Source organism: Mesoplodon mirus (genome assembly GCF_964341445.2).
Source record: "Mesoplodon mirus genome assembly, chromosome: 12".
NCBI lineage: Eukaryota > Metazoa > Chordata > Mammalia > Artiodactyla > Ziphiidae > Mesoplodon > Mesoplodon mirus.
The window spans coordinates 5,676,677-5,689,759 of record NC_138988.1 but is presented as its reverse complement, the minus strand read 5'-3'; the positions used below and the strand labels follow the sequence as shown (position 1 = coordinate 5,689,759).

General features: G+C 39.2%; 1 protein-coding gene across 6 annotated transcripts in view; it reads right to left on the bottom strand.

The window, feature by feature from the left end:
• The window catches only part of TAMM41 (TAM41 mitochondrial translocator assembly and maintenance homolog), a 110,625-nt gene that overhangs the window by 74,189 nt on the left and 23,353 nt on the right, over positions 1-13,083 (bottom strand). For all 6 annotated transcript variants that reach the window (XR_014295596.1, XR_014295597.1, XM_082639408.1 and 3 more), the window contains exon 5: positions 6,393-6,538. Coding sequence is in view for 4 of the 6 variants with exons in the window: in XM_082639408.1 (XP_082495534.1) it covers positions 6,393-6,538 (146 nt within the window). In the remaining 2 variants the exon portion in view is untranslated. The remainder of the gene's footprint in view (positions 1-6,392; positions 6,539-13,083) is intronic.

Sequence of the window (13,083 nt, the reverse complement as noted above, 5' to 3'; positions counted from 1 at the left end):
AAATAAATAAAAGGAATACAAATTGGAAAAGAAGAAGTAAAACTGTCAGTGTTTGCAGATGACATGATACTACACATAGAGAATCCTAAAGATGCCACCAGAAAACTAATAGAGCTAATCAGTGAATTTGGTAAAGTTGCAGGATACAAAATTAATGCACAGAAATCTCTTGCATTCCTATACACTAATGATGAAAAATCTGAAAGAGAAATTAAGGAAACACTCCCATTTACCACTGCAACAAAAAGAATAAAGTACCTAGGAATAAACCTACCTAGGGAGACAAAAGACCTGTATGCAGAAAACTATAAGACACTGATGAAAGAAATTAAAGATGATACAAACAGATGGAGAGATATACCACGTTCTTGGATAGGAAGAATCAATATTCTTCCTATCCAGGAACATGGAAAATCACTATACTACCCAAAGCAATCTACAGATTCAATGTAATCCCTATCAAATTACCAATGGTATTTTTTACAGAACTAGAACAAAAAAATCTTAAAATTCATATGGAGACACAGAAGATCCTGAATAGCAAAAGCAGTCTTGAGGGGAAAAAATGGAGCTGGAGGAATCAGACTCCTTGACTTCAGATTATATTACAAAGCTACAGTAATGAAGACAATATGGTACTGGCACTGGCACAAAAACAGAAATATAGGTCAATGGAACAAGATAGAAAGCCACACACCTATGGTCAACTAATCTATGACAAAGGAGGCAATGATATACAATGGAGAAAAGACAGTCTCTTCAGTAAGTGGTGCTGTGAAAACTGGACAGCTACACGTAAAAGAATGAAATCAGAACACTCCCTAACACCATACACAAAAAGAAACTCAAAATGGATTCGAGACCTAAATGTAAGACCAGACACTATAAAACTCTTAGAGGAAAACATAGGAAGAACATTGTTTGACATAAATCAGCGCAAGATCTTTTTTGACCCACGTCCTAGAGTAATGGAAATAAAAACAAAAATAAACAAATGGGACCTAATGAAACTTCAAAGCTTTTGCACAGCAAACATAAACAAGACGAAAAGACAACCCTCAGAATGGGAGAAAATATTTGCAAACGAATCAACTGACAAAAGATTAATCTCCAAAATATATAAACAGCTCATGCAGCTCAATATTAAAAAAACAAACAACCCTATAAAAAATGGGTAGAAGACCTAAATAGACATTTCTCCAAAGAAGACATACAGATGGCCAAGAAGCACATGAAAAGCTGCTCAACATCACTAATTATTAGAGAAATGCAAATCAAAACTACAATGAGGTATCACCTCACACCAGTTAGAATGGGCATCATCAGAAAATCTACAAACAACAAATGCTGGAGAGGGTGTGGAGAAAAGGGCACCCTCTTGCACTGTTGGTGGGAATGTAAATTGATACAGCCACTATGGAAAACAGTATGGAGGTTCCTTAAAAAACTAAAAATAGAATTACCATATGACCCAGCAATCCCACTACTGGGCATATACCCAGAGAAAACCATAATTCAAAAAGACACATGCACCTCAATGTTCACTACAGCACTATTTACAATAGCCAGGTCATGGAAGCAACCTAAATGCCCATCAACAGACGAATGGATAAAGAAGATATGGTACATATATACAATGGAATATTACTCAGCCATAAAAAGGAACGAAATTGGGTCATTTGTAGAGACATGGATGGACCTAGAGACTGTCATACAGAGTGAAGTAAGTCAGAAATAGAAAAACAAATATCGTATATTAATGCATATATATGTAACCTAGAAAAATAGCACAGATGAACCGGTTTGCAGGGCAGAAATAGAGACACAGATGTAGAGAACCAAAGTATGGATACCAAGGGGGGCAAGTCACAGGGGGGTGGTGGTGGTATGATGAATTGGGACATTGGGATTGACATATATGCAACACTAATATGTATAAAATGGATAACTAATTAAAAAAAAAACAAACTTAAAGCTATAACTGCCGTCCAATCACTTTAGAATCCCAGGCAGACAAGAAGTCCAGAAGACAAAGAAATGAATCACCATACTGAGAAATAATTAAACCTGACCATCAGGAGGTAGGGCTGCTGGTACCCATCTCTTACTACCTCTTGCCCAACTTTGATGGTAAATGGAAAGTGTAGTAGCTACAGTCCAAGATGGGCATGGTGACCAGGGTCTCAGACTCCTCAGGGATGATGGTCTAGGTCACCTCACCTAGACCAGCTGAAATGCTAGAAAGGGTGAGGGGAATTTGGAATGGGCAGCAGAGGAGGGAGAAGATGGGTATCAGCGGCAGCTTTAAGACTAGATGCACCTCTGGGAACTGAAGCTCAGCCCACTCATCTTATTCTTGTGCATTTCCCCACAATAAGAAGCCAGTTAGAACATAGATCATCCAGGCTTTCAGAGGCCAAACTGAGGGATTTGGAAGTTTATTTTCACAGTTAAAGGAAATTCCCGGCTCTTTTCCCTTGCTCAGTTTCTAAAAGTTGGCAGCTAGGCACGTTATCTTTCCGTATCCTCTAACCAGAGAGTAGATGATGTCTCTCTGGAGAAATTCTACAGATACTGAAACTTGGGGTCTTCCAATGAAACAGCCAGGTCCTTGTCCCAAATCCTATACTGAAGCTCACCAGCTGACAAGCTCTATCCATCACAAAGAACTCCCAGTCTGCATTTTTTAAACTGCCTTGCTCTTTAAAAAACAGGCCACAAAGGATGTGCAAACATTTGAGAAAAGCTTCTAACACAACAGATGAGAGTGAATGCATAGAAAAAAAGGAACTAAGAGAAACAGAGACAATATAGAGAGCAAGAAAAAACTTCAAAAATTATAATAAAGATCATTAAAGAGATGAGGAAAGATAATGCATTCATACAAGAACAGGATGCTATAAAAAAGAACATTCAGAGGAAATTAAAAATTCAACAGAAGTGTTAGAAGATCGATTCAAAATATTCTTCTGGAAAACAGAACAAAAACCCAAAGAAACAGGAATGAGGGAAAGAAACAATCGAACAAGGAGGTCCAACAACCAACTAACAGGAATTCTAGAAAGAACAAACTAAGAAAATGGATATGAAGAAATGATAAAAGAAAATTTCATTGCAGAAATGATAAAAGAAAATTTCCTAGAACTGAAGCTCGTGAATTTCCAAAAGAGGCTCAGAGTAATAAATGAAAAACATGGGAATTCCCTGGCATTCCAGCAGTTAGGACTCCACGCTTCCACTGCAGGGGGCAAGGGTTTGATCCCTGGTTGGGGAACAAAGATCCCATAAGCTGCGTGGTACAGCCAAAAAAATAATAATAATTAAAAAAATAAATGAAAAACATATACACAAAGACAAAGGCAAATCATCATGAAATTTAAGAATATTGGAAAAAAGGAAAAGATCCTAAATACTGTCAGAGAGATTAAAAAAAAGGTCACATCCGAAGGACAGGGAATCTGAATAGTGTTGGACTTTTTTTTTTTTTTTTTTGCAGTACGCGGGCCTCTCACTGTTGTGGCCTCTCCCGTTGCGGAGCACAGGCTCCAGACGCGCAGGCTCAGCGGCCATGGCTCACGGACCCAGCTGCTCCGCGGCATGTGGGATCTTCCCGGACCGGGACATGAACCTGTGTCCCCTGCATCGGCAGGCGGACTCTCAACCACTGCGCCACCAGGGAAGCCCGGACTTTTTTTTTTTTTAATTCAAACAGAAAGTCACAAAAATTATAATCATCCTCATCAGTTCACTCAGTCCCATGTAATTAATTTTTTTTTCATTCTTGATCTTTTGTTAGCACTTTTATGAATTCATCAGTTTTCCATTAGAGCTCTGAAAACGCTTATTCATTCAGTTCAGCAGTACAGTCAGTTACCAGAAACCTGTACTTGTCAGAGCCTTTTCCATCAATTCCTTGAAGATTAACCCTTTTATAGGAACATTTTTGCAAAAGCATCAGAGTACACCCAGAACTGTCTGTAAATGAGAAAAGACTTAAAAATGACCACGGTTAAAGATTTGATGAAAGTTCATAATAATGCAATTGACAAGGAAATTTAGTTATTTCTGAGATATACATTTTAAAGTAATAACTAGAATTATGACTTATAACATTATACCAGAACATATAAGATTTTTAGAAATTTCATGTAAGGTCTGAAACATTTATATTAACTTATTTCCATACAAATAACCCAAAGAAAGTTTATTATTAGTTGTTTGTTTGTTTTTTTATACTGCAGGTTCTTATTAGTCATCAATTTTATACACATCAGTGTATACATGTCAATCCCAATCGCCCAATTCAGCACACCACCATCCCCACCCCACCGCGGTTTTCCCCCCTTGGTGTCCACACATTTGTTCTCTACATCTGTGTCTCAACTTCTGCCCTGCAAACCGGTTCATCTGTACCATTTTTCTAGGTTCCACATACATGTGTTAATATATGATATTTGTTTTTCTCTTTCTGACTTACTTCACTCTGTATGACAGTCTCTAGTGTTGGACTTTTGAATGCAACACTAGAAGCTAGAATAAATGAAGCTATGACTTAAAACTTCTGAGGGAAAATTACTTCCAGCCTAGAATTTGATATCTAGCTCAAACTATCAATCAGTGTGAGGGTAGAATTTTCAGATGTACATGGTCTCAAAAAATTTACCTCCTTCACAACCTATGTTAGGAAGTACTCAAAGGTATACTTCGTCAAAATTAAAGTGTAAACCGTGAAAGAGGAAAAGATCCAGTAAACCAAAAACTTGCAAAGGAGAGGGGAAGAAATTCTCGGGTATTGATGAAAGAAAGTTTCAGAAGAGCTGTGCATCAAGCCTAGAACGCAACGAGCCCCGAAAGGAACAGGGGACACAGGGCTCCAGGAAGAATGTCCCCAAGAAAAGTAAGAAAAAGAGAACACACCTGATGTGTTTGTCTACAGTGGAAGATGTTCTACAGATCTGTAGCAGAAATTGAGGGTGAATTAGTTACAGGTACGGAGAAACGAAGCAAGCGAAAAAAATGAGACAGTGATTAACTCCAAGAAAAACAAAGTTGTACAGGAAAGGAAATTTCATAGTAGTATATCTTAGCAATGAAGAAAGTCAGTTGTCATAATGAAGTAAATATCGACTGTTACCCTAACCCAAAATTATGTAATAACTATACATGGAGCATAAGCGGTGGAGGAGCTGGAGGGGGGAGGAGGAGAGAGAGAAAGAGAGAGAGAGAATGTATGTGTGTTGATTGCGGTGCATAAGAGAGTAAAAAATCCTCATTTTCCATAGAAAGATGACAAAAATAAAGTACAAATTGAAAAAAATCAAGAATAACAATCAAACCATATTATTTAGAAATATGGAGGTAAACATAAGAAGAATCCATGAAGGAGATGAAAGCAGTTGCTCTGGGAAGTAGCACAGACAAGTAGGAAGGTGTACAGCAGGGAACTGCTGCTTTTTGTTACAAACCTTGGGGTGCCACTTGGTTTTTAAACAGTATGCATGCATTACTTTGAGAAAAGTAAAAATTAAAAACAGAAAAACTCAATCTAAAGCAAACATGGCAAAATCTGTTAACCTGAGTGGTGGGTATTCTGGGCATTCATGTTATTCTCCAACATTACATTTAAAATAATTCCTACTTTTTAAAAGTTTCCTTTTGGTTCTAGAAATGCCATTAATTTGTCATTCAACATAGTATTAGTTGCCCCTATTATGTGGAAGAGGAAGAGCATTAAAAAAGTAAAATAGTGTTCCTTATCATAAAGATAAAAAACTATGAATTCTATAGTTTAAAAAATCTTAAATGCAAATTACTTTTCTCAAAGGAAAGGCTCTTTGATCTTTCTTTTCAAAAAATTTAATATTTTGAAGAATGCCTTGAAATAAAGTTTTGTTTGATGTATCAAAAGAAAAGTTCCAAGACATGATACATATAACAAGTGGGGAAAAAACAAGCTTCAGAATAACCTGTATGAATACATTTATGTAAAGTAAAACCAAACAAAAAAGAACAAACTGCTTCATACATGTGTATATGTACAAATACATACAGAAGTACATGCAACAAGCTCTGGAAGAAAACATGCCAAACTGTTAATAAGGCTACCTCTGGGGAGGCAGATGGGCTTGGGGATGGAAAGAAGGTAATTTCAGAGTTTATTTTCACTCATTTTTGATTAATAATGAACATATATAGTAAGAGCTTCAAATGGCAAAAAAGACACACACAGTGAAGACCAGTCCCCACCCCCCCGCCTCATGTCAGCCCTTGGTCCCCTTCTCCAAAGGCAGCCTCTGATTACTAGTCACTTACTAGTCATTTGTGTACCTTTTAGCCTTATTTCAAATATATGGAAGAACATAAATCCCCAGGATTTCCCACAGATAGTTTACCTCCAGGCTGCCTTGCTGGATTTTATACACCACTTGGGGATTCTCCTGTAGAATGCTGCCGTAGAGCTCACGAAAGTGGGCTATGTTGGGCTTCACAATATTCAACACTTTTGCCTTATCCTCTCCGACCACCATCCGAAAGTCACCTGGTTAAAACAAACAGAAAAACGAATTTTCCACTGCGAATTCACATTCTGATCTGTGAACTACAGTCCCCCAGGTGGCACTGCACTAGTTCAACCTGGCAGGATCTCTCATTCAAAACACTTGCTTTTTCACCTTAAGACTGCGAACACAGTACCCCAGAAATGCAGGCACATGTTTGGGGGGAAAGAAAGGCTCTCACATCACAAAGCCCTTTAGCAGTTAAGATATAGTTACCTAAGTACAAAAGGTAGTCACCATTGAGAGGTTAATATGTGTTTGTTTTTCCAATGCAGAAGCTTCTGTATTTATAAACTTGCATCTTGTGAACAAAACTCTGCCTGTGACCAATCACAGAGATGGGGGTTGTGTGCCTCACCATAACTGTGTCCTTGGTACTGCTTACTCAGCTTGGCCCTGCTTGCTGTTTGCGTGAGGGCTTTTGAGGTGCTTTATGAATATAAATAACCTTATTATATTTGATAAGGGCAAGGTTTACATTTAAGATAAACTTTAAAGCAGATATAATTTAAAAAATTGCAATTGGTGAACTTGCTGATCTTCTAGAGAAGCCAAGAGGCAACTGGGACTCCCGGGGACACAGACGCTGATGGTGGCCATTCTGAGGAGCTCATTCTACCATGAGGACACTGGTGCTGGTAAGTGCCATCTTGGAGTCCTCCCTCTAGCCTATTAGCACCAGGCCTGCTTATTACTGGGTCAGAACCAGCCCCAGGCCCTACAGCCAATCACTCGTGGACAAGCCCCAACCACCAGCAGGCTAGTGGCCACCACACAGGCAGGGTCTGGCAGCTAACTGGGCCAGGGACCAGCCCTGCCTATGAGCATGCCCAAAGAAGTCAGCCCCACCACAAGAGAAGGGCCCATGTGGTCCATACGGGGGCACCCCTATATAGTCCTGGTGACCAGAAGGAAGAGTGCTGCTGGGACCCACAGGACGTCTCCTACATAAGGCTGCTCCTCCAAGATTGGGAAACATCCAGCATCACCGTGATGCCAAACCAAACAAGCAGGCAGCATCACCCTGATACCAAAACCAGACAAACATGCCACAAAGAGAAAGAAAAGAAAAAAAAATACAGGCCAATATCAATGATAAACTTAGATGTAAAAATCCTCAACAAAATATCACCAAATCAAATTTAACAATATACTAAAACAATCACACACCATGATCAAGTGGGATTTATCCTAGGGATGCAACAATGGTTCAATATCTGCAAATTAATCAATGTGATATACCAGATTAACAAATTGAAAAATAAAAATCATATGATCATCTCAACTGATGCAGAAGAAGTTTTTGACAAAATTCAACATCCATTTATGATCAAAACTCTCAACAAAGTAGGTAGAGAGGAAACACACTGAACATAATAAAGGACATAAATGATAAACATACAGCCAACATCATACTCAATGGTGAAAAGCTGAAAGCATTTCCTCTAAGATCAGGAATAAGATAAGGATGCCCACAGTCGCCACTTTGATTCAACCTGGCATTGGAAGTCCTAGCCACAGCAATCAGACAAGAAAAAGAGGTAAAGGGAATCCAAATTGGAAAGGAAGAAGTAAAACTGTCAGTGTTTGCAGATGACATGATACTACACATAGAAAATCTTAAAGTTGCCACCAAAAAAAACTATTAGAACAAATGAATTAAGTTGAAGGATACAAAATTAATATACAGAAATCTGTTGCATTTCTATATACTAACAATGAAATATCAGAACGATAAATTAAGAAAACAATCCCATTTACACTTCCATCAAAAAGAATAAAATACCTAGGAATAAATCTAACCAAGGAGGTAAAGGACTTGTACTCAGAAAACTATAAGACATTGATGAAATAAACTGAAGACTACACAAACAAACGGAAAGATATACCATGCTCATGGATTGGAAGAGTTAATATTGTTAAAATGAACATACTACCCAAGGCAACCTACAGATTCACTGCAATCCCTATCAAAGTACCAGTGGCATTTTTCACAGAACTAGAATGAATAATTCTAAAATCTATATGGAAACACAAAAGACCCCAAAAAGCCAAAGCAATCTTGAGAAAGAAGAACAAAGCTGGAGGTCTCATGCTCCCTGATTTCCCATTACACTACAAAGCTACAGAAATTAAAACAGTATGGCACTGGCACAAAAACAGACACATAGATCAAAGGAACAGAACAGAGAGTGCAGAAATAGACCCACACTTACACGTTCAATTAGTCTATGACAAAGAAGGCAAGAAGATACCATGGGGAAAAGACAGTCTCTTCAATAAATGGTACTGGAAAACTGGATAGCTACATGCAAAAGAATGAAACTGGACTTCTTTCTCACACCACATACAAAAATAAACTCAAAATGGATTAAAGACTTAAAAATAAGACCTGAAACCATAAAACTCTGTCCATATGAGCTTTAATATCAGTCTTAGCAATATTTTGGGGGGCTTTGTCTCCTCAGGCAAGGGACATAAAAGCAAAAATAAACAAATGGGACTACATCAAACTAAAAAGCTTTTGCACAGCAAAGGAAACTATCAACAAAATAGCAGTCTACTTAATGGGAGAAGATACTTGCAAATGATACATGCAACTCATACAACTCAACAACAAAAAAACCCAAACAACCTGATTAAAAAATGGGCAGCAGATCTGAATAGACATTTTTCCAAAGAAGTTTTATACAGATGGCCAATAGACACATGAAAAGATGCTCAAATCACTAATCATTAGGCAAATGCAAAATAAAGCATTCTGAGATACCACCTTACACCTGTCAGAATGGCTATCATCAAAAAGACTACAAGTGACAAGTGTTGGCAAGGATGTGGAAAAAAGGGAGCCCTCATTCAGGAATGTAAATTAGTACAGCCACTACAGAAAACAGTATGAAGTTTCCTCAAAAAATTAAAAATAGAACTACTGTATGATCCAGGAATCCCACTTCTGGGTATTTTTCCAAAGAAAACAAAACACTAATTTGAAAAGATATATGCACTCCTATGTTCACTGCAGAATTATTTACAACTGCCAAGATATGGAAGCAACCTAAGTGCCCACTGATGGATGAATGGATAAAGAAGATGGGATATATAATATATACACATACACACACACACCATGGAACATCAGCCATAAAAAAAGAATGAAATCTTGCCATTTGCGACAACATGGATTGACCTATAGGGTATTATGCTAAGCAAAATAAGTCAGAGAAAGACAAACACTGTATGATTTCACTTATATGTGGAAACTGAAAAACAAAACAAACAACAAAACTTTCTGAAACAGACTCACAGATACAGAGAACAAACGTATGGTTGCCAAAGGGGATGGGGGTAGAGAGATGAGTGAAATAGGTTAGAGAGAGTAAGAAGTATAAACTTCCATTTATAAAAGAAATGTCACAGGGATGTAATATACAGTATAGGGAATACAGTCAGTAACATTGTAATATCTATGTATGGTGACAGATGATAACTAGACTTATCATGGTGATCATTTTGTAATGTATAAAAATATAAAATCACTGTGCTGTACACTGAAACTAATATAATATTGTAAGTCAATTATACTTCAATTAAAAAAAAAAAGCACCAAAAGCCTGTCTCTATATGATGCCAAAGCATCTGGAAAAAAAGTATGAAATTTAGTTAAAAAAAAAAGACTACACTCAGTTTAAAGTTAAAAAAAATTGCAAGTGGTGAGAAATGAGGAACCTTACATTTGCCTGTGGGATGAACTGAGCTGCAAAATACTAATTCCAAAAGACGAAGAGCAACTTCTGAGACAAACTTAAAGTGCCCTACCCTGCCCATGCCACTGGCGACCATCAGCAAGATATGGGGGCAAGAGTGAGGAAATGGGAAAACTTGTGTGAACGCCTATTGGGCTAACGTTAACTCAGAAGAGGCTGGGCACACGTGAGGACCCTCTGGGGAAGCCTGGAGAGAGCCATGTGGCTGAAGCCTTTGCTGGGCAGATAGAAAGAAGTCTGGGGGAGGAGTGAGGTGGAAAGAGCAGGCAGATACCTCAGCTGCTGAGGAATCCCCTGGGGGGAGGGTGACAATGTAACTTATCATCCGAACTAGGTCACTTTTGAGGGTGAAGTGGGCAATGCAAAGTCATCAGGACACGTATTAACTGGGCAAAGCAGGACATGTGGTTACCCTCACCGATTTCTTTTCTTGGGAGCAGGGAAGGGAATCATCAAAATTATGACCAGCCACAGCAGATCTTCTAGAGCAAACTGTTGGTCTGTTTGGAAAAATAAAAAGATATCCGATAGTAAGTATGTACTTCAGTAAGGAATAAAATACACTGGATTTTTAAGCTTCAAAGGACCAACTTACACTACAATTTGGAAGAAAGCATTGTGGGGACTATAAGCTTTGGAAAAAGACTTACAAACAGCCTCTGGAACCCGACCTTTGTGAGATGAAGTCGGGACTGGTTAGAGCAGTGAGCTCAAGTGAGTCCTGTCCTAACAAGCTGCTCAAATACAGACGAGACTGTTTTTTTCACTATTATTTTAAAGGGAAGAGAGTTACATAGTTAAACCCTGGGACGACTGCTAGTGAGGGTGTAGAGAAATTGGTTCTTTCACGTAATGCTTTTGACTTTATAAACTGCTAACATACTTCTGGAAGCCGTGAATGATGAAACCTCATCTCTGGAGAGGAAGCCCCAAGCAACAAACCCAAACAGAGGTTAGGAGGCACAGTTCGCTGAGCATTTGCTTTGTCATATTACCTCATTTGTCCACGCACCTGTCCTCTCAGGTGGATGCTGCCCTATCCCGATCTAGCACAAAGGCAACAGAGACACAGGGATGATGGAACCCGCCTGAGGTTTCCCAAGAAGCAACTGAATACATTCCACACACACAACTGTTCACTGAAGCACTATTTATAACACTGAAATCCTGGCAGCAACCAAATGCCCCACGACAGGGGAACGGTGCACCCACACCTACCACGGAGCAGGGTGCAACCACTAAAAATTACAGGCACAACACACTGTGAGATGGAAAATGACCATGTAATAATGTGCAGCTAAGAAACCAGGATACAAAAGTACAAGAAGGAAACAACTGTAAAAAAACAGGAAAAACAAGACAAAAGGACTATTTTAAAATGGTTATGTTTGCTCTAATAAGATACACATTTATTGCGGGCTTTTTAATGGCCTGTGCTTCACACTGGTTGTCTCGTTCAGGGCTGGCAAAGCCTCGTAAAGAAGGTACTGATTGGGACTTCCCGGGTGGCGCAGTGGTTAAGAATCTGCCTATCAGAGCCGGGGATACGTATTCGAGCCCTGGTCTGGGAAGAACCCACATGCCTCGAAGCAGCTAAGCCCGTGGGCCACAACTACTGAGCCTGCGCTCTAGAGGCCATGAGCCACAACTACTGAGCCCACGTGCCACAACTACTGAAGCCCACGAGCCTAGAGCCCATGCTCCACAACGAGAGAAGCCACAGAGGTGAGAAGCCTGTGCACCGCAATGAAGAGTAGTCCCCGCTCGCCGCAACCAGAGAAAGCCTGTGTGCAGCAACTAAGACCCAACACAGCCAAAAATAAAGAAATAAATAAATTTTTTTAAAAATGAAGGTACTGATTATTCTCCATTTCAATGATGAGGAGATGGAGTTGCAAAGACAGCTTGCCCAAAGCCCAGCCACCTCTTAGTATCAGGGCGGTGATGTCTTAGGGACTAGCTTCACTTCACTTTGTAATTTTCCTCCATTTCCCTCACTTCTGTAATGTTGGCACAGTACTTCTAGCATTTTAAAATCAATTCACAGATGCACAGACATGCTATCTCAGCAAATGTGAATGGAGACGCAGCTGGGTTAACTTTCAATTGGGTAAATCCTTACGCTTTTACTCAGAGGCTATAAATGTTTTCTATTAATCTCTGAAGGGGTGAAATGTCATCAAACTCTGAATCTAACAGGCTGGCTCAGAAGTGAAAGATCAAATTGCATCACTGTTGAGTTCTAAATATTTGTGCCACTTCTTCTCCCCTGTACATTCCACAAACAAAAAGTTCTTATATTTTAGATAGTGACTTTCTGAGAGAGGGACTGTACGTTACCAAAATGTAAGGGTATACAAATCCAAATCCTCCCCAAAGAACAACTGCATGCCACGATGACAGGAGCTGGAAAATACTCTGGACTTTCTGAGAACGCGGACTGAAGCTTATTCGTCCCTGAACCGCCAGCTCCTCACGCACTGCCTGGCACAGGAAGGCACATCAATAAATGTCTGCTGAAATGAATTTCTCCAACTGCTGTGCAGCAGAACCGGCTCAGCCATGGGGAACAGCAAGCAAATGGGCTTATTACCTGCTGCTTCAGAACAAAATGAATAATATCGTGAGCACAGCATGAACCAGCATCTGATCCTAAGAATCAATTTTTCTTACCTGCAAATATATGTTTACGACAAAATACAGGGATTGAGAAAAACTGACTGCTGACTTTTATTTTATGCCTCTACTGGTGGGTTTAACTC